Here is a 23014-nt window from a genome sequence, read left to right on the forward strand (position 1 = left end):
TTGAGCATCTGTATTTTTATTCTGCTAATGATTCATTAACCCTTTTGTTACAAGTTGCTTCTAGCTTCACAGCAGAAGAATCTAGGCAATTTTTTTGTCTTCTGTATGAGCATCTCCAAAAGCTTTTTCATTGGCATTGTTTCTGGGAGTTGGCGTTGTCACAGCTGGTTTGTACGTCAGGCTGTGGTGCTTTGCATGACCCGGGCTGTAAGCATAATGTTTCCACTGAGATCAAGACTACAGGATTTGGCCTTCATGTCTGCTCTGCAAAGAACAGTGACTCTGCAGAAGTCAATATATAGTATGTACAATGAACGAGATACATCATAATAAAGGAGTAATTATGGTAAAGATGTCTGTCACTTTGACTACTTTGGAGAAAATATTCAGGGTTGTTTTCTGTTGTTTTGGGAATGATAGAGAAAAATCAATAATCATTCATAGGCCTCTCAAATGAAATGGCTTCCACTAAGTACTGGATGACAGTATAGCTTTTCTTGGATAGATTTTTGCATAGATATCCATATATAAAATCATAATATACTTTCAGAGTGGCACCAACATAAACCAGTTAAATTACATGAGCTGTATCTCAATCAGATTTTGGCTGGGATAATGCAAATCCTTAACTCCTCACTTTCCACTCCTGAAAACTAAACAAGCAGCACAGCCATTTTAAGCAGAAAAAGAATGCCTATATACCTAGTAATCCTCTCAGTGAACTGCCTCAAGAAATTCCCAGACCTATGGCACTCAGTAGAGGAACTCCAGTTAACAGAACAAAAGTATAAGTACGTGGTAATTTGGAGCCAGTAACACATCTCTAACAAATGTAAACCACTAGAAGGAGACAGAGAGCCACACTGCATGATCATGACATACTCTGAGCCCAACCTGTACTGCATTAATGGTATATGCAGTTACAATCTACAAACAGAGTTCGTTGAATCTGAACATTGATCAGCATGTGTTGCATTTCCCTTTGATCTTATAACTGAAACAAAATATTGGGTTTAGGAAGTAAGACTCTGGCAGAAACTTCCTACCTAACGTTTGGTAAATCAATTAGTCTTATCAATCAGCTTCCCTCTCTGTATTTCCCAACCTGTGGTATGTGAATACTGAGGTAAGAATGAACTAAACATATGTCAAGTGTTGTGACGTCCTTGTAGACACCTGGCACATTGGAAGTGCAAAGTGTTATTTTATTTAGGAGTGCAGGTCTTGCTATTTCCCTGCTACCCTTCAGGCTGTTGCATTTCTGAACTTTATAAAAAAAAAAATCTCTCCTAATTTCCCTTTTACCTACAGTGCATAATTTTGTAGCTGTACTAAAAAATGAACAAGATAAAATAATTAAGATTGCTTTTTTTTTAAAAATACGAAATGGTTATGAAAAGTCAATGAAACCTTATAGTATTACACTAAAATATTAGCAGATAGTGGGGGTACTATTCTCTGCCGCCATATATCTACTATCCATATGTGTGTCCCACATACAGCTGAAAGGCTCTTAAAGAATCCCTGTGTTTGCTGCTTTCAGAAATACTCTTATAAAAATATATATTTGTATTGCTTTTTCAGCCATTTTTGGTTGAAACTGAAAACCTAAACCTCAAATCTCCTGGAGGAAAAGAAGATGACAAGATGTAAACAAGTAACTACTCCATCTGAAGATCTTTAGATATGCTTCCAGCTGGGGTAAGGAGAAAGACTCATTTGCAGTTCATACTGATTTAATTAGAAAAGACGCATTGTGACACTTTGATGTAAACCAACTTCTTAAAAGGAAGCTCACTTTTGCAATATTTTAAATTGCATTGAAGGCACAGAGAAGTGTACTGAAGCCAGATAAGACCCTAAGCTTCTAGTCCTGTTCCCTGACGAATATACTCTTCCACCTTACCCAGCCTTGACCCTGTCCTTCTCCAGACCGGACCTGTTTTTCCTTTCCTTGAGAAACCCTGATGCTGAGTAAGCCAGCACAGCACATTCCCTTCAGGCAACCAGCCACGATTTAATCAGCCACATACTCTCCTGCGTAACCTATAGTTGAGAACAGGCCCTCTTCAACCACACTGAAGGATTCCAGTGATCCTATCTTAATCTGCCTTGCAGGGGATACGCTGCAGACTCTAGTTACAATAAGCTTCAGATGAGATTGTGAACAGAAAGGAGGTGAAAGAGGTCTCTGGCTCGTAATGCCAATACTTTTGATGCGGATATTGACTTCTGTTTTACTATTTATCAGAATGTAAATCTGTGTAACGCAGACCTTATCTCCGGGAGCCGCAGATGTGTTTGTACAATCTTCCCGTCAGCAAGGTCTCGCAGTGGAGAAGTACTAATCCACTGCATTTTCAACCCAGATTTGCTGAAATCTTTAGGAGAAACACAGTGGAAATTACAACCAATGATGCTGTTAGAAACTAACCCTCATTCGAGGATGAGGTGAAGGTGTGCAACCTCAGTTGGGAACTGATGCCCTCCCCTTGAGATGCCTCGACAAGGGATCTCTAGCACTAAGGGGCCACTGCTAAAACCAGTTTGTGCCTCCCTTTTTCCAGGAAGCAACTGGAAGTGTTTGGGAACAGACGGAAACACGCCGGCTGTTTATATTCTCCACCCAAACGCACTGGCTGCTGAAAAGCATCTTCTCTGCCCTAAAAGGGCGGCCCCTCTTTTTGTTAGCGACGGAAATCGCCGTCATGGCTGGAACCGGCACGTCACCGGTGTTCCGGCTGCAGGCGGGGCGCACCCACAGCACGGGGTGGGCGGCGGGAGCGTACGAGAAGCGGCCACCTGCCGGGACCCGGCACCCACCGCCTCCGGTACCCGCAGCCGCCGCACAGCGGACACGCGTGTGCCGACGGCCCCGGCACTGACGTCACAGCTGCGCGCCGGAGGAGGCCCCGCCCCCTCGCCGCTCTCCCCCGCCCCACGCGCGACCGCCCGCCCGGAGGTAAGAGCGGCTCCTCCCGCCTCTGCCTTGCCCGCACCCCGCGCGTGGGGCTGCACAGGCACTCCCCCCCCCCCCCGCCCCGAGATGGGCTCGCCCGCTTGCCCCCTTCCCCGCCGCTGGGTGGTAGGGCTCGGGGTTGGCGCAGCCGGGGGCCGCGGTGGGCCTGGGGCCGGGACATGGCGGTGGGGGGGTGGGGTAGGGCTTTGGCTTCCCACGCAGTCAGGTGGCGGCGTGTGGTTTTAGGGGGTTTTGAGAAGCGTTTCAAAAGAGGGGAGTGCGCGGTCGGGAGTCGGGGCCTCCGGTGGCTGTTCACAAGTGGGTTTCCTCGGCCCCGCGGGTTTTCAGTGCGTTGAGAAGGGAGGCGGAGGTGAGGGCGGCAGAAGGGGTTGGTGTCAGAGCACGGCGGTGAGCTGTGAGCAGCGGCCCTGCGTGGGTCTGCGAGGGTACACCCAGCTCCTTAGGAAACTTTGTCACCAGACGCATGCGGGAAGTCGGGTCAGATGCTAAAATCCCGTTTTACCGTGACCCTAAAGGCTCGGTAGGATGCTTGATCTTTCACAAAGGGCTGTTCGAGCAGGGGGGGTTGGTTCTGAGCAGTTGGAAAAGCCTTGGTTTGCACGTGTGTCTGCTTCACCTCGTATGTGATCAAGGAACCCAAGAGCTAAACTAGGCTTCCAGGGGAGCTGTAAGCCAACGTTAAACAGTCCAAGTTCTCTTGTCCCAAACGCGTGGACACTCCTCTGTAACTTCCCAGAACTGCAGGTCAAGTTGTGTGCGGTACCGATTCTGTTGGTGAGCATAAACACAGTTCAGTGCGTGACTTGTTTAATTACCCATGGGAAAGAGAATATGGACTATAGGCTTTTCAGCTGGCATCATGCCTTGAGGATGGCTGTACTGTAGGCTTGTAATGGTTACGTTCCTATTAAAAGTCAGTCAAATAGTGTTGCAACTCGAGGAGCCTCGAGAACTTGGCAGTTGTTGTAAGAAGAGTGTGTTTTCCAAAGGCAGGATACAATTTTCACGTACAGGCCGTGGTTAAAATAGTTCGGCAGCACTCTTTTTCCCTTAACAGAAAGGCAGGTGATACTTAAAAATTACTAAGCTCAAGTATTTTGTAATAAAGTAGATCTCGTTATGTCTCTCATGTTGCTGCAAAGGTGAAGATGTCCCCTTCCTTACGCATTGTCACAGGTTTCTGACTGCAAGCTTAGTTGCTGCTAGCAACTTAATAAGGGACTTTGACTTGCAAATTAGATTTTAGATTATGCTAATTAAAAGGCCTCATTTTTGAGACAAATAAAAATGGAAAGACTTGATTGTAAAATAAATCAAAACTGAAAGGTGTCTGGCATGTTTCTTGGGTTTAAAAATATAAAAGAACACTTCCAATCTAAAATACTTGGATATTGTGAATCCTGTGGCAGTATGACCCTCGCTAAAGAAATCAGAAAGCACTTAACACAAGGCTTATACCCCAGAACATAAGAAACTCAGAAGTGCTTGTTAGGATTCGTAGGCTTCTTATGAGAAATGCAGTGCAGAAATCGCACAAACCTTTCTGATAAGCACATTTCTCTTTGAAGTGGTTTAATATTTAAAATCAATTCTTAATTTGTGCACAGCTGGTCTGCTTTTCATACGAACTGCCAGCATTTTGTAAAAATTCTTTATTTATTTTAATGGCAGCAGTAGAAAATTGTAGGATGCATATGGAATGGAATAGTGAACTGAGGAAAACAACAATTCCTTGAAATAAACAGTGCACTGGAATGGTACTGGTCACCACAGCTCCAGTCAGAGGTTGCAGAACCAGAGCTGGAAAAGGCAGGGCAGAAAGAAGAAAGAAAGGTGACTGATTGAGGGGTAACCATGAGAGTGAAGCTTGATGTTGTTAACTTTAGAGATGATGCCAAGGGGATGTGATAACAGACTATGAAAGCTTTGAGGTTGCAGACTTTATTACCTCTGTCTGAGCTCTCTTTGTTCACTATAACTATTTGCTTTTCTCCATTCTTCATGCAGGCTTGCTCTGAGGCATTCTGCTGGCCCTCGGGATACACACCACATTTAGTTATGTCTTCACGGAGGCAGTGTTCCCCACACATGCTGTTCTGTATATGCTCAGTTTTTCTGTGCTGGGAAATTGCTCGTGTTCCTTCTTCCCACTTTCCTCTATTCTCCTGGTTCTTTGTTCTCCCTTCCATGTCAGGCTGTGGTTACGGCCATGTCCTTTCTTCCTGTGCCAGGCCAGAGTGCATCTCTGTTCTCCATCCTATAATGTTCTATTTCGTCTGTTTCAATCCCTGTGAAAACTCCATGTCCCCAAATGAGTTTTTCTTATTACTCCCTCACTTCTATGATTTTGTACATCCCTTTACTTTGCTCATAGTAGTTGGTCTCCTTTTTGTCAGGTTATCAGCTCTTAAATTGTATTTAGGGGATAGGTAGAAAAGATTTGCCTCATTTTTCTCCTGCATCAATAAGATTGGTGCTTAGAACACAACAGCCCACAGTTACTGCATTACTTTGAACCAAAAAATGAGTCAATATGCTTCTGATAGTTGAACAGAGTCTTGTTAGCACAGTCAAATAATGAACAGCCAAAACCAGATTGGGGTTGCTGTTCTAAACAGTAGAGAAAGGTACTGCATGAAGTGCAAACACAGGAAATTGCATTCTTATAAAAGGAAGTACTTTTTCACGCATTGTGGAACTAGTGGCTAAAGGAAACAAAGGAGATCAACAGTTTAAAAGGATTAAAAATCTCCTTGGCTTTAATTCTGGAGTTTCTTGGTGTTGATACCAGTGGAGAGTGGCAGGAAATTTTAGAAGAGGTAGTAAACTGCATCGTTTAGAGCATACAGGAGCTATAGGCTGGAGGCAGGTTATTTCCTGTTTGCTGCAAATTTGGTAGGACAGTGGTATTCAGTTTTGATTGCTGTCATGAACAAAAACCCACTGGAATACAGAGATACTGAGTTTCATCCACTCTGATGATGTGTAAACTGTTTTATGCAAGGAGACAGTATTTTGCTGTACAAGAAGTTCTTGCTAGGTTCAGTGCAACCAAAAGTATATGTTTTAAAGACCAGTTTAGATGTACAAATTTAGCATCACTTTAAAGCCCCAGTCTTGAACTGAGCTGTGATAGCATGCTATGAGTGTGAGAGCTTTTATGAAAACCTCTTGCTAAGAAGTGTTCTGGACATATCTAAAGAAAGCTGGTTTTATCATTGTACTTACTGATGGGTGTACTGACAGGTCAGAGCTGAACAAGAGCTGGGGTATATTGGATTTGTTGAGAAGAGGAAATGACTGTGTCATCAAAAGATGTGGGATCTAGGACAGCTGATTACAGAGGATAAAAATGTTTTATGAATCATGCAGATCGAGTGGAAGGTTTACATCAAAGTAGGTTTGTGTGGATATAGATGAGGCTGCAGTGAATATGGGTTGCTTAAGCCAAGATGAGATACCTGTTTTCTAATGTGATTTCCCCCATGGGCTGAAGTCTAAGTGAGCCTCGAAATTATTATTTTCTCCTTTTAAATTTTAATTTTTTTTTTTAAGATAGATCAGCATAAACCTTGCAAATCCTCTAGAGGCTGAAGAGACTTTATCAGTGGCATTGATGGCTGTGAGCTGTTTTGTAGGGTTCTCCTGTGCACATCGAGATGCTGACTGAAGCCTAGCTTTGAAGGCAGGGTTAAAAACGATCGCTCGGCTGTTGCCCATTTGTAATATAGTGCAAACTGTGCATTGAGTAACTACCGTGGCTTGAGTTGGGATATTTTTAAGGGGATCAAGATAAGCCTGTTGGTGCATACTTGGTATTTCATGGTGGGCTTAATTACTTTTGCAGTGGAAATCTTTCTTGCAAACAAGATGGTGAGCTGGCGTTGCAAGAGCGCTCTGACTAATTGTACTAGATGTGCTCTCCAGCTGCCCCAGGCTGGCTTGAAAGGTATTAGTAGCAAAACAGATCTGTGGACACAGTGAGGACTAGCAGGCAACTAATTATTTATTATGCAGCAATAATGGTGAGGAGTCTCTGTCACAGATTAGAGCCTATCATGCTTAGAGCTTTGCAAACATGGAATAAAGTGGATTTCTCTGCCCAAAAGAGGTACGTGATCTTAATAACTTAGTCATGATCTCTGGTAGCTTTAAGTTTAAGATGCTTGTTCCTTATTACTCTGTTGTCCTATAGCCACAGCAGTGAACTACAGTGTTAGAGCAGGAGGGACAGCTCTGCTGCACTTGCACATCAGCTGCATTCGCTGCAGGTTGTGAGTCAGAACTCGCGAGAGGGAGGACAGTGTCAGTTTTTAGGAGCTGACAGAGATGGTTTGTCATATTGATGTGCTAATGCATTTGTTTTGAACTTGGGAGTGTTTTTATATGCCCTAACCAAAAGGTTTTGGGTTTGTTTTGGTTTTCTCTATATAATCTGTAAATATCCGTGAAAAGAAGGAAAGTTAAATCTGATTTTTGTTAGATGAATAATCTGGAAAAAATAAAAGATCTGAGCTCAGTATGAAGGCAAGGCCTTCTGGGGCTTAAGAAATTGGTAAGAATTAATGTGAAGTGAGTTGCAATATAAAGCAGAGTGAAGGATGCTAAATTACTTTTGTGTCTTCTGTTTCCATGTTACAAAATATTTCAAGTACACCATTTTTATACTGAACTTGGCAGTTTTAATTACAGTTGAAAACCTTGTGGATGACACTACCACTGAGCATTTTTTAATTCTTTGGGAGTTTCTTATTGCTATGTTGATATATGCGTGTAGCTTCCATTACTTTCACCGTGCATCTTCAGCAAATAGAGGTACCCAGGGCCTAATTAGAGTTTATATCTTTCAGTATGACAGATCCAGTTTTGCTGTGGGGGTGGGCAGGAAGGGAGGTTTGGTTTTGCTTTTTAAGCCAGCTGGCAATTACTTGCTAAGGCTTGTGTTAAAACACCAGATATATTCAAAGATTATTCATAAAAGCCACCTGCAAATTGTCTGCAGTTCCCCTTTTTGCTTTTCTTACCTTTGTATGCCAGTCATGGGTGTGCTTTTCTTGAAAGGTGCCTGCAGAGGTCTTCTCTTCATTCTCCTGAAAGATAAATGTGAAGATGGAGGATTTTTCTAGTTGTATTCTACACAATCATCTGTATTTTGTTTGTTTTTATTTAAACTTCCTTAATACAGCATTTAACTCAGTTGGATCTTAGATCAATAGTCACATTAGCACTATGACAAACTGCTTCTGATTGTCACCCATTTAGTCTTTTTTATACAGTCTGCAGAAGATGATGTATTTTCGCTTGCTTTCTCCTTTTCATATTTGTGTCTTTTCTGTGGTTGATAATGTCCCTTCCTTTTTTGCAGGTTGAGTGTATTACTTGCTCTGATTTATACTATGTTGGCTGGAGAGAAAACAAGGTGTTCCTTGTTTTCTAAGCAGAAGTTGACATGAAGGTGGTCCTGTTTCTGAATAAATAAGAATTTACTCAGGAAATTTCAGAATATTCAGAAATTTTCCACCTGTGGAAACTAATTTTGTAAGACAATTTTTGATCAGACTTCAATGCAATGAATAAGTTTTCTCACGCAAATGATTTACTTTTGTCATTTAAAGTCCTTTTCTTCCTCAAATATATTTTTCTTTTATGCTGTTTTCCCAAAAACTACACGGCAGTTTTTGAGCTGAGGGTTAAAAGGGAAAGCTGTTTCTGGTAGATTGATGTTATGAAGTCATACCGCATTTTTCATCACTATTTGTTTGCCTTAGTGTCCTTAATCAAAGTAGGCCTTTTCTCTTCCATTTTATGTTTATGGGTTGTGAACTTTCCTTTGCATTCGCAAAATTAAAGATCTTACAAAGTATTATATCATGCACACAACCACAGATTATGTGTTCTGCATCATAAGTGTTATTATTTGACAGTGAAAATGGTGTCTTATCCTTATTTCCCTTTGACTTCCCCATTAGTCACATGCTTACCCAGTAACTATTTTCATAATTTATCTGAATATTTGTACTATCATTTTTTTTAAGCAGGATCTCTGTGCCAAATAAAATTTGGTTGAAAGTCAGCAAATGCAACAGAGAAAACCTGTGTAGTAAACATCAGCTTCAGGAACTGGATTAAATTTCTACTTGCTCAAAATATATAGAGAAACACTTGTAAAACTTGAGGAAAATCTTGTTTGTGGTTTAATAACTGAAACATAACTATTGAGGGCAGTATAGCCTTTAGGTATGTTTAGAGAGTCACTGATGTGGTGGTCTTAGTTCCTTCCCTCCTTGGCTTTGTCATTCTGCAGGTGTGACTGTGCGGTTTCTGTGTTGATTTTGGCAGAAACAATTTTGTGGAGTTTCCAGTGTACATGTTTTCTAATGTAGTGTAAGTTTGTTCTTGTTGATTTAATGTTATCAAAACTATTTTAGGCTATTGACTGCTGCCTCATTGTTGGCATGTGCCAACACTGTAACATATCCTGCTTAGACATTAGTAATGCTGAAACAACAGTCTAATGAAAAGAGAGAGGTCCCTACGCAGCAGGAGTAGGAACTTGCTAGTTCCTGTTGAAATGAAGAGAAAACACAAGTTCAACAAATTCTTTCCCTTCCCTGGGCAGAAGGAGTGGACTTACCAATGAAGGGTGCTGTACACGGGCTCATGTGCAGCCTTGTTCCATTGAAGGCTGATGCATTTTTTCCCTTTCCTTGCTAATTGACAGTGTCAAGTAAATACTTCAGGATATGAGGGCAAAGTTAATTTTTTCTGGTTCATGAGACAGGCAATCATAGAAAAATACATTTTGGACTGTACCTTTTATCTTTCCTTCTATCTTCCTATTCCTTCTCTGTCTTGTTCTTTAGGTCTAGCTTGGGATATTGGAAGGAATATCATATATGCTCTAGTGACTATTCTTGCAATTGCTGTAAAACAACTCGAGTTAGTTTTGACTGGTAACACATTCCTGCTATGGGAGTTTGTTGGTGGTTTTTTTTTTTCTTGCAGTTACTGATGCTGGGTGCCCTGATAAAGACAGAGAGAGAAAAGCTGGAATTTATTGATATGTTCATGCGTGTCCATCAAATTAAGGCCACAGCAGATTAAGTATTGTACTGATGGAAAACTCTGTAGATGATTGTTGGATTGGATTACACCTCTCTCCCTGTATGAGTAAATGCGTACTGACACATCAGTTAACCTTCTAACCAGGCTTAACTGTATTAACAGCTGGGAAAATCTAGTTTCTTCTATAGCTTTGAGTATTTTTTGTGCTGTATTATATGACTAAAAGTTAACAACTCTTAATCAGCCTAATACGGGTGATTATAATGCAGATGGCCAGGACAGAATGAGACACAAACAATACTATTGTAAATGGCAGAAATAATTGTATTGATATTTTGCCTTTCTGTGGGCAGCATCTTGTTAGGTACAGCTCAGCTTCCTTGCTTAGGTCTGCTGCAGCTGACTGAACCAGTATTTACATGTGTGAGTTACATGCTGGGGCAGGGAGGGGACCTTCAACATATCATGGTTAGCATTGTGATTCTGTACTCAGTCTGAAAGACAGCTCTGACCAGAATGAAAAGTCATGCAGCTGAGTAGGATTATAATTCTAAACTATGCAAACAGCAGCAGTGAAACTGGGCTTGTTAACTGGCCTATCGTATTTCTGGAATCATGCTGGTGTGGTTAGTACTGGAGTTGCAGACAAGCCTGATAGCTCCACACTGTTTTTCCTCCCAATCTTCCTCCTGTTTGACCTCCAGGAGATAATATAAATAAAAAGAAACCTCTCTCACACATACCATGCTCTTGCCAGGGAAAGATCAAATCTTTATCTAAAACAAACTGCAGCGATGTGACAGCTGTTTGCTGTTTCCTTGCTGTTTGCACTGCCTGTGTGGCTTGGTGTTCATAGATCAAATTTTCAAAGTGCAGTTTCTCCAATTTATGGTCCCACCCTCTGTACTCAGCGGCTGGGTAGTGGGATTATCACACTGATCCTAAGTAGGAAGGACTGCAGTGATCCAGGTGCTCCCACTGTTCTCGATGCAGCTCACCAAATGGGCAGGAAAATTATATATTTCTTCCTCTTTGCTTATAACATTCCAAAAATTGTGGCTCAATCAGTAGAAGTTGTAGAAAGTAACATAGTTTTAAGTAACATTAACTCCCCAAGAGAATATGTGATTTCTGATTTGAGAGGAATTCAAGATATCGATTGTAAGCCAGCAGCCAGGTGGCTTGGCAGTAGCCATGCCATGTTACCATGAATGCTGGGATCAAAAAAGGAATGCTTTGGGATTTTTCACATCTTTGCTTATCTCACAGTTGCTGTGCATAGATGTGTCTACAAGATTTCCAGAGTATTCTGAAATCCCCAAATCAGCTCAGCTTTGTTAAGAGTTATATCACAGATTATCATACCCCATAGAGAATTCAGAAAACTGGATACAGGGTTCACAAGAAGAATTTCTTGGACCAACTCCTAAATTCAGCACTGGAGGATGTAACTGACCCTGACATAACCGATGCTGCATAACCGCTTTAAAGCTGAAGTAATGTCTATTCCTAAGATAGGCTGAAGCCATATCCCTGTGTTTTGTTTTGTTTTGTTTTTTTTTTTTAAGTGTCCTGCCTGTTGCTTAGTGTAGCTCTTTATACACTGTGATTTATAGAGCACTTCTTTTAAACAAGCAAATAATTTCTTTCTATCACAGACCATAAAAGCTAAATACTGGTTTGGGACTGTTAGAAGAATAGGTACTACAGACATGTCATTTGTCATGCTCCTTCATGCCATTTTGCACAGCAGTTAGGAGCTATCCCTGAAATTATAGGACCCTTACCTGTGTCACTATTGACATTACCTGCTAGAACTCTTCAGAAGTAGGTATTTCTCAGAATGCTTAATGAATGAGTGCTAATGCTTTGTATTGTAAAGTACAGTCTTTTGACTCTGTAGGCACTTAATGAAAAGGATTATTAGTTTTGTTTCCTCTTTCCAGATGGAAATGTCAGAAGATGATATTAATACGGAAGAATACCCCACTGAAATTCGTGATTGTCTTGTAGCATTTGAAAAATCTCTTGGTTCTGTAGATGAGATGCTGAAGACAATGATGTCAGTTTCCAGGAGTGAGCTTCTCCAAAAGGTAAATAATCTTCCTTTTGACAACCTTTTTGTTATTAATATAAGAATACCTGGGAACCCAAACTGAAATGAAAGGGGCTGTTAGGCTAGCCACTGCACAAATAACAAATATGACACTTCCTACCCTTGATACCTAATATTTGAAATTGTTACATTTCTAAGATATCCAGTCAGTCTTACAAGCTAAACAATGAAATATATGCTCTTCCAAGCTGAAAAATGATGATCCTACCAGTGAGTCACTTAGGCAGAGGACATTCTAGCTTATTCCTGACCTTCCTTAAAGTGCATGCTGAGTGCTCTTTCGTAATGGAGAGGTCATTCACATTCTTGTCTGAGACCTTTTCACAACAAACTTAATGGAACTTGGTATACCCAGAAGGATATAAAGGTGAAATGACAGCAGTGAGAATTGATCAGATTCTAGAAGTCTAGACTTGCAGAACCTAATGCTTGAAAAACGGAGCTGTCTCCTCTAGCTATGTTGTAAGCACAAGTCTATAAAATATGTTTTTTTTTCAGGGCGTAAAGACAGGGCAAGGTACTGCCTGAAGACTTCATACAAGCCTCTCTATCTTGTAACATTTAAAGCTTAATATGTAATTTCTTTCTTTAGGGCAAGAAAAAGCCAGCATGAGGGAACTTCTTTATCCTCTGAGGATTTCTAACAGAAATAAATTATGAAGAAAACAGTCTTGACAACACCGATCTTTTGACAGTATCCATGTTAGAACTAGTGAGCAGTACAATGATGTTATCAGGGTCTCTGGAAATCCTATAGGACTAAAATAATAAATTGACTTTGACAGTTGAGGGAAAAAAAACCTTCATTACCTTTATTCTTCCTTTGCTTTCAGCCCTAAGTATTCTAGCACGCGTTGAACACACAGTCTATCATGTGTAGTGTTAATGTTCATTGATTGTCTGTAGCATACAATATTAACATTTGAGGTTCTGCAATCTTAAGACTTCTTTTTTCCTTACATTGACAGCAACAACTATTTTGAATTAAGTTTCTGTGGAAAAATAGGGACTTATTTCTGACTATGGGAACAGTAGCAGCTACGTGTCAAGAGATTTTTGTGCTTTTGGCTGTATGGGACTGGGGCATTTAACATCAGACTGGGAAAATGACATGAATACTTGCACAGGAGAGAATGGTTCTGTGCTGGCACAGAAATAGGTATAGACATGGTCTCAGTGAACTTGTGGTGCAAAAATGTGTTCATTCAGTGTGGGTTTTTCTATGAATACATTCACAATTATAAAATGTGCATGTTACTAAAATCTGTGCACATCTTGCTTCAAAATGTGCAAATGTGTTTTTTTTTCATTGTAGGTTGAGCCTCTTGAGCAAGCAAAGCTGGATTTGGTTTCGTTGTACACGTTAAATTCAATGTTCTGGGGTAAGTATGTGGTAGGAGGAAAAAGTAGTATTTATGATTGCCATTTGAACCCCTTCTAGACAGCTGCAAACATTAAATAATCAGATTTAATAGCCAAATAATTAGAAACTTGTAATCACCCCTAGGACCCAAATTATTGCTATTGTAGGGTAAATGATGTTGAAACTCCAAATCAAAAATTGATAATTACGAAAGCTGACTTTATATATGCATGAGGATGTTTCTTTCCTTTTTTTCTTGGCAACCTTTTCTGTCCTTCTAAGGACAGAAAGTTTAACCATGTTAGGTTTTTTTTTTAAACTGCAATATTTGATAATAGTTTGTCAGATACTTAAAAATATGGTTAACTCAAATTCTTATTAATGGTTTTTATGTGGAAACCACAGTTTTCCTATGTGACTGATTGACTGGGTCCTCAGTCATCACAGCCTTCCGTTTCAAAAAAAACATGTTTTTTTTTCTTGTAGTATACTTGGCTACTCAGGGAATCAATCCAAAGGAACATCCAGTGAAACAAGAACTGGTAAGATTCTTACACTGGATGCATTGCAATATTTTACTTGCCCAGGACAGTTAACTCATATAGAAGTAAAAAAATGTTTATATCTACATTTAAAACTGATATGTTGCCATAATAGCACACATATGCTATGTGGTGTTATATAACTGTTCGTATGCCCTGCTGGGCTCTCTAAATTAAGAAAGTCGTATTTTTAGTTCCAAACAGTACTGTTTAAAGCAAAGTTGTAGAGCCTGCTGAAATTAGAAAAGAACAAAATGATGAATGGTGTCATCTTTTCTTTTCTCCACCTTTGTTTGAGAATTGGATTCTGAACAGAGCAGCTTTTCACTTGTATCTCCTAAATGGAAAAATGTTACATGTCTGATGATAATTTATAACTTCCAGTATGGCATTTTTTTCTTATAAATACTTGGAATCATGTTAATCTCTGAGGCTGCCTTTTCTTACTTTTGTATGACTCTAAAAGTATAGTGTGGTTGATTTACTAGTGAAGACGGGAAAGAGCCCCCCTCCCCCTTCCAAGTCCTCCATTAATTCATTTTCTCAGCAGTAAAGAATCCAGTTCAGCAACAAAGCTAAAAGCTTTTTTGGCACCAGTTGTATGTGTATTGTCCAGTAATTCTGCATTAGTGACATATTTACAACCTATAATAAATCTTTTAGGTTCGTCCTTATATTCCATTTAGATGCATGACTACAGTATAGAAGGCTGGCTATCTTGAAAATTCTGCTGACTTAAAAAATCAAATCATTTAGCCTGAAGAAAAAATAGAAATCAAAACTTATAGCTACCCAGTTTAATTCCTGTTTAAATGAAAATATTAAATCTGGGCAATCATAAAATACTTAGCTTAAATATAATCCTTACATAACCAGTGGAACGGAAGATAGGACTGAAAAATGTGGAAAGCTAGCTTGAATAACAAGAATACTTCTATTTTTAATTTTGTGAGGTTTTCAGTAGTCTAGACTGTATCATATTAAAAATTGGATCAGTTACTATTTCATGAGCTTTCAGTCAGTTTCTTATTCGTCCTATATTATATAGTGTCTGAATATGGTGTTAATTTAGTGATACTAAAAAATAAATGATATCTCTTCTGCTGTGGATATTTTATGCTGGTATTTTACTTCACAATTGCCAGTCGTTTTAACTCTGAAGAATGAGTGAATTATCATAGGGTAGATTCTTATCCAGTTCTCTTTTCCTTTTACAAGTATCAAGGTGAATGAATGCACATTCCTTCCAAGAGCATTGTGATGTTCTTATTCATGAGGAAAGGGAATAAAAAAAGACTTTGTCACGATTGTTTTGTTTTTAGAATTGCTCTCCTTGTGTACATACTGGGAATACACGTAGATTCAAACTATTAATAAAACTCACATTCAGGCTATCGGAGTTCATTTCTTTTGTCACTTTGACATTTGTCAGCTCCTTTTTCCCATGTTGATACATGTAGGTTTGCCATCTGTTCTCATTAGCCGTCTCAGTCACCAAAGAAATATTACAGTCTATCATGATTTCAGACCCTGTAAAGCTCTCCTCATTAAAGCTATGTTTTTGATACAGAAAGAGCGGCCAACTTTTTGACAAATCAGTTGCTTATAATGGTCACTGAAGAACTGAAAATCAGTTCTGTAGTGTAGGTCTCGTAACTTTTGTTCCAGATTCAAAAAGCTGTCAATAGCTGTGAGAGTAATGTGGGTTACATAATATCAACGTTTATTTGGTTAGCAGTATCCATAAATGTTCTGTTAATCCACATTTATCATTCGGGTATCAGGTAGAGCACTATATGTATATATGTTACTGTTTGTTGTTTGTATTACAGTAACACCTAAAGGCCCTAGAGTTGAAGGCCATATTAGGCTAAATATGTAGACATGAAATCTGTCAATCCAACTTCTTTGCATTTTACAGAATTACTCTAAGTATCCTCTCTAGTCAGTGAAGAGAAGCAGAGACTTAAAAGAGGGTGACTCCCATCTTAGAGGGGTTTAGTTACCCTCTCAAAGCAGTTTTCTTTGTTGATTGCAGAAGTAAATGAGGATGAGTAGGCACATAAATGAAATTGTTAAGCTGGGAGGGTATACTTAGGTGGGGCTGAAGCCAAGCCATACCTTCTTCGAAAAAAGCTCTAGACACCAAATGACTATGCTAGGCTAAGATGGCAAGAAAGTATCCACTTGCTTTATGGAATGGCAGTTGAAACAGGCTTTTTTTATTTATGGTCATAAAAGGAATTTCTGGTACAGCTGGAAATTCATCAGGCTGCCTTGAATAGGTTCATTGATAAGCCCCCTTGACCATTTCAGGATCTTAACCGCAAGACTTCGGTGCAGTTGCATGTGTAATGTTTGTGACATCTTTGATTTTGTGTAAGATGCTTTTTGGCTTTGCTTGGACATGTTGAATTTTTTTTTTTTTGTAGACAGTAGTCAGTATAATTCATCTATAAATATGTCAAATATTTAAATATTATTTTGCCATCCTTATGTAGGCCAAACTCCAAATTGAGTTCAGTATTTTGTTTTCTAACGTTGCTTGCAAGAACAATTCTCATCTCACTGTGAATGAGATGCAGAGTCTTAATCTCCATAGGACTTCATGTGCCTATGATGGTGGATGTCATGCAAATATTAGTATGGTAGGTACCTGTGATGGAAAATCTGCTAAAGGGGAAGCCTCAAGTTTGCAAACAGCCTGGTATTTATATTTAAATGATGCTATTTTTCTAGGTATTATAGTTATAGAAATGTACATTGTGGAGAGCTTCTACTCATTGATTTTATTTTAACAGCAATCTTGGGAGAATGGTGTGAAATAGACTTTTCCTTTTTTTCCCCCTTCCCTAGGAGAGAATAAGAACATACATGAACAAGGTCAAAGAAATAGCAGACAAGAAAAAAGCATCCAAACTCGATAAAGGAGCTGCTTCTAGATTTGTAAGAAATGCACTCTGGGAACCAAACGCTGAAAATGAACATACCTCCAAAACTCCTGCTAAAGGGAAAAAGAGAAAGATGGACTAAATTTTTCTTTCCCCTTATATAAATTAGAGACACTTAGAACTTACTTTGAAATTTGTTTTGCATATTGTATGCATCTTGCAGAGGTGCTGTATAGCAACATCTTGATTAAGTTATACTTAAGAATTTTACAGGATTGTATTTTGTCAAGAACACTTGTCGCTGAGGTAATCACGTTATATGTATATCTGAAAGTGCCATTTGATGGGAGAAGTAACATTTGATTACTCAAATAATAATGACCTGACATATGGTTGCTGGTAATAGATACTAGTGATGTTTTGCTCAGAATGCCTAAGAATTGTTTTTTTTTTTAACTGTTGAACAATTGCCACTTTTTTATATGTACTTAATCTCCTGAATATTAAAAAGTCTCTCAAACAATGCTATCCAGTCTGTGGTCTTTATGCAAGAGCCATGTTTACTTTCTCACTACATCATTGTGTGAAATGCTGTATTTGTAGAGTTTTGTAAGTTTTACTCACTGTGTTAAACTGTTTCCTTTTCAGCTTCTGAACTTGAATGTATGCCATATTCCCTTACTTCTGTTGCTTCCAAGAAAACCGAGCTTCAAGGGCCAGAAGCAAATAGCCTGGATTCCACTCTAAGCCACTGTGTATAGTCAATGGGAAAGACGGATATCCCCAAAGGGCAATTTGTAGGGCCCGAAAAAAGGAGCAGACTGGGGACAGCTATTAGGAAACAGCACATGGAGGAACTTGATTGGAATTTTGGCTGCAGTGCTCATCCCTTACTGCTGACACTGTGAGAGAGAGAAATTTGCTCTGAGGTGGTAGGAGTGTGGTCATCTGTTTTGATTTCTCAGATCTTCACCAAGGAAAGCATTCTCTGGTACAGTAAAAATTACTGCTCTGTTTTGCAAATATTCTATTTGTTTTCCTAAAAATGTGAAGCTTAGTCTTTTAGGAGAGGTGGTGCGTTAGTTTTTTCAGAAGAACCTCACTAGTTCATTTTTCAATACACTGCAAAGCAAAACTCCATTTTAACTGACCAAAAGCTATTTTAATGATTAGCAACCTAACTACTTATGAAGGAAAAATAAACCATTTAGTTCATGAAAATGCAGTTTGGGTAGCAGTCTACAAAACTGGTAGGGAAATGTTGTTAGTGTGAAATACTAAATGATGAGAACAAATGAATCCAGTATACCTATAGTACTGCAAGCTGAATGATATACAGTGGATGGTAACTGTCCTCGCAGAGTTGTACTGCATCATGCAATGCAGAATATGGACTAAATTGAATTAGGTGCTAAAATGAAGGTTCTCTTGTCATTGGCTATCTAAAAATATATATTTGAAAGTAAAAGGACAATACATTGACAAGTTTAATAAACTTAATTGTTGCATGTCTCTAGAAACTTTTTCAGTGACTGGTATGAATTTACTCGTTTTTGTTTATGATAAACTCTTTGAATAAATAGCAATTCCTTCAATCCAACTAACAAGAGAACATCCTTATATATATGTTCATGTAGGAACCTAACTTTGCTGCCACAAACCTACAGGACTGCTCCTGTGAGTATGCATGTCAAAGGCCCACAAACATTGGCCAGCTGAAAGCTAAAATGAGAATGCTTTATTTTTACAGGTTAATGTCATGGTTATGCCAAACAAAAGATCTGTTGGACTCAGGAGTCTTTTTTTGTGCAATTAAGGTTAAAAATGCAAAAGACCCGAAGCATGATCTTGACCAAAGCAATACTCGTGTAAAGCAGTTCTTCTCTTGGCGTGCTCAGTAGGTTTGGACAGAGTTTCTTTGGAATTGTGTGTCCTGTGTCGTACCTCTTTCAACCTGATGCTGCACATGATAGCTGTAGACTATTACAAACAGACTTCTGGGCTTTGTGTGGATGTAGAGGTCTGCATGTGGAAAGCATTGAGGTTCAAAATGTTAATCTCAAAGACATCAATTAAAAAAAAAAGAAAAAAGGGCAGGTGTCCTATGAACTAATTGGGAAGACAATGGGATAGAAGTGGTCTGAAGCGGCACAAGCCAGAGGCACTTTAATATAGAGATTTTCTGGGAGATAACATTTTATATTTTGAGAGGCATTGTCTTGAGGAAATGAGTAGCTCAGCTTGTATTTACGCACGGTGCTGTTAATTAAAAGGGAATTGAAGGACATTTCCATTACATGATTTTCCTCTTAAGCTTCAATTATAGCTTTTGTTTTAAAAGGGTAATTTCTGAAAAGGATCATAATTCATTGTCCAGTAAAGTACACAGGTTTCATTGGTAAATGTTTAAACAAGAATAATGCAAGGCTATTAGCTAAGACTTACCGAGGCAGGAGTCCAGCTGGTATCATTAATTATATACACGTATTTGGCATTTGTGATAGGGCAGTTTAAATAGATGTAACAAGTGCAACTTTGTCAACTTTTTTTTTTTTAAGGCTTGTATCATTTAGTATGGCTGTTCACAGCCTGAATTTGTAGCTTTCCTTTTCTAACACACAGAAAACAACCCAGACAAATGCCCCACAGACTAAGAAGCGTTAACCATGTGCTTGTTGTTCACTAACAGCTCTATCAGAAAGAGGCTCAAAATGCAAGATCATGAATGCTAGGTGTTTTTTATATCACTGAAGTGTTCTTGGAACATCTATACTTCAGGACAGGTATTTAACTTTACTGAGGTCTCAAATATGAAATGACCGAACATTGTGAAAGTTCCTCCCTGAAAAAGCTACATGAGTATTGGAATAAAAAATAACAACTTTCCTGCCACAGAATAGGAAGCTGGCAAGAAGAACTTTTATTGCAGTGGCTGTGTGAGCCATAGTTTGTAGAGTGGTTCTACAGGGCCTGAAAGGGAAGGGAAACATCTGGGAGACTTCTAGTCTCCTTGCTGTATGTGCTGAATATGGTGCAGAAATACCAATTCTGCATTAGTTAATGTCAATGTAATGCAAAGAGTTGCTATTATAATAGCAGAAGTTATTAGTACCAGTGAGTATTAAGGAACTTAAGATACGTGATGCCTTCCTGCTTTGTCTTGATTTTGCTATAAATATATTATGGGTTAATTAATACTAGTTAGACATACCAGCTAAGAGAAGGACTAACAAAATTGCTGTTTCTGAGAATGTTTTTAACTAATGCAATGACAAAATTATGTAAAACTGTTATGGTAGAAATATTCATGTAGTTGGACTGACTAGAGGCTAATTGATGTCAAAATTAAGAGTGTTTTGTGTTCAGGTTTTTAAGTTAAAAGTAAAAATAGTATTTATTTTGTTAAAGATTCTGTTTTGATACAGGCATTTAATGTGTTACCTGTTCTTGGAACTTTTCTTTCTTTCCAATCTTTGCACCAAGGAAGCGATGAGGGTGGTAAGAGCATGTGAAGTTAGCAACTATGACTAGAATTTGATATGAGGTTGCATGGGGAATTTTCCAAGCTTACAAAAAAAAAAAAACTTCAGAAGAGAAATGAAAATGCAAGTCAAGACTTTAAGCCCCACTAGTGTTAGTGTTAAATAGCTACATTAAAATAGCAAACAGCAACAGCACTTGGGGGCATCCGGGAAGCTCTGTGCTTGGCAAAATTTGGAGATCATTGGATAGTAGGGAATCAACTTGACTCACTGACTTTAAAGTCAATGGGACACTTTCCACTTGGTCCTCAAAGACTTTGGTCCTTGAATTAGCGTGGCTTCGTTGAACTGCTACAGTTAGACAGAAAAGTAAATTAGTTATCAAATTAATGGCTCAGAACTTTGTAGGAGATGTCTGCCCCGCTACTCAGTGTTTTTTCAGTCAGTGAATGATCTTTTTCTTAGATGCATCTTTAAGTGGCTTACGAACTATTTCCTCATCACACACCTGTGCTTCTCAAAAAAATATTTCAGGGAGAAAACTCCATGTCATTAACTGTCCCAGCCATGTAAAGAGATTTTTACCCTTACAAAATGGGCATCTTTGACCTGAGAAACTAGGTCTTCTCCCATCTCTGTGAAGTTTCTGCAGGTCTGTTCCTACAAAACCTCTTTCTCTGACAGTTTACTGTGGCTGCAAACAAAGGAGGAATATTACTAGAACTTAAATTCCCACCCTTACAAATGCTAACCATGAGTTGGGAAGTCAACACATCACTGGTGCTCATTTCTACTCCCTTCAGTATTTTTATTATTGGAGAACTGCATCCTCAAGAGTGGATGTTTTATTAAGTCATCCTATTTTTTTCTGGCCTTGAAAATCAATACTAGCATGAAGCTTTGTCAAAAAGTATTAATGTTGCAGTTTCATTGGAAATCTCAAAACATAGTTATCTGGAATGATAAAAGTTAAACAAACAATGTTTTTAGAATTAAGAATTTTCTTGGGTTTAAGAGGGTAGACAGAAATTCAGTTTTTAACTGTGGGGCTGGGACCATTACAAATGTAAAGGGAAATGCTGGTTTCTGTAGTAAATGACATACTTTGTCCAGGAATTGATGAAGGCCTGGTTCTGCAGCCCCAGAAGAAGAGACCTTGGTTACCTAGATTAAGGCTTCTATCAGCTGTTGGCCACAGGAAGGCTTTAGGGAATCGTAAACAGCAAACTCCAGTCTGTAACTGGAAACACAGGTGGAGGCATATTGGTGTAAATGGCATTCTGTGACATAGGGTTCCTCCTAGCAAGATCTCACTGAACTTTTGACTCAGTTCATGCAGATTCTTTTCTACTGAAAGCAACTGCAAAAACCCCTTACACCTCAAAAAAAAACTTTCCTCTGTTTAACGTTGCTACAAGCTGGGATATGTGCCAAGTTATCCATAAAAAAAAGGAAACCACTTGATTGGAATGTCATTTCTTTCTTCCATAAGACATGGCTGGCTAGTAATGTATAGCTGCTTTAGAGAGTTAAAGTGTAAGGAAACAATAGCAAACTATTTTTGATGCAAATCAGAAGATGAAAAAAAATTCAGCTGAGCAGTGACATGGAAATCAGAATATAATTGGAGAAATGATCATGAGGCTTTGCAGAGAAGTTCTGCTTTTCCAAAAGACCAACTTCAAGCCCAAGAAACTTTCCAACTTAAGAGAGCCAAAATTATTGAAACTGGTTGCATCCCAAATGTGGGCAGGTTATTCCTTTGTCATAAACTGAGATGTAAGGATGCCAAAACAGGGCATTAGTTAAAAAGACTATATATGTTTCTTAGTTAGAAGTTTACTTGCCAGTGATTAAAAAAAAAAAAGTGTTAGACCACAGCAATTTAGGGGAAATAATACAGTAAGTAAATAATGCAATTTGTCATTTTAGAATCATAAGTGACACATATTAGGAAAAAATGCATTAAAGTTCTGCAGTGTGACAGTGTAATTTTTCTTTTTGCTAATTTGCTTTGAGTGATGTTCCTTGCAGAGAGTTCCAGAAAGTCCCTATGAATGCTTTTGGTTTACAGATCACTCTTAGCATCCTTAGCATTAGTGCTAGTTTGTTTTTTTTTTTCCTTCGATTTCTGCTTTCCAATATGATGCACTTGTAATATTTTACTGATAGAAGTAACAGTTTGCCTTTTTGCTGACTTTTAACCTTCTCTGTAGGAGAAGGTTACAGATCTATGGAATACTTAGTGCTGGTGATCTAAGAAGCAGACCTTGAACTGCTCAGTTTTCATCAGCTGTACCAAAGGGGGAAAAGAGCAAAAGCTTGTTTTTACTACTAAGCTGAGTGAATATGGCGTGGAAATCTTGTAATGGCAAGGTATCAATTTTGTAAAGTGATATATTTCAGAGGGGATACTAAATTTGACTGTGAATAAAAAGCTTTATAAATGGAACATTTAAGAGGCTATCTTTTACTTTTCAGTGTAGGGTTGCCTTGACATGCATCATTTCAATTTGGCAGCCCCAGAAAATGGATGGAAGCAATTCAGTATGATAATTCAGTATTGCCAAGAGGC

General features: G+C 38.9%; 1 protein-coding gene across 2 annotated transcripts; it reads left to right on the forward strand.

Annotated features, from left to right (window-relative positions):
* Positions 1-2794: 2794 nt before the first annotated feature.
* Positions 2795-17480, forward strand: C1D (C1D nuclear receptor corepressor). Of its 2 annotated transcripts, none has more exons than XM_068407420.1 (5): positions 2795-2962; positions 11992-12138; positions 13477-13543; positions 14011-14066; positions 16923-17480. In XM_068407420.1, the coding sequence occupies exons 2-5, from the start codon at positions 11992-11994 to the stop codon at positions 17097-17099; spliced, it is 447 nt and encodes a 148-aa protein (XP_068263521.1). In that variant the 5' UTR covers positions 2795-2962; the 3' UTR covers positions 17100-17480. The 2 variants fall into 2 exon arrangements, with proteins under 2 accessions (XP_068263521.1, XP_068263517.1); XM_068407416.1 differs by lacking the exon at positions 2795-2962 and adding an exon at positions 9990-10144.
* Positions 17481-23014: the final 5534 nt, after the last annotated feature.

The sequence above is a fragment of the Nyctibius grandis genome, chromosome 1 (genome assembly GCF_013368605.1).
Source record: "Nyctibius grandis isolate bNycGra1 chromosome 1, bNycGra1.pri, whole genome shotgun sequence".
In the NCBI taxonomy this organism is placed as follows: Eukaryota; Metazoa; Chordata; class Aves; order Nyctibiiformes; family Nyctibiidae; genus Nyctibius; species Nyctibius grandis.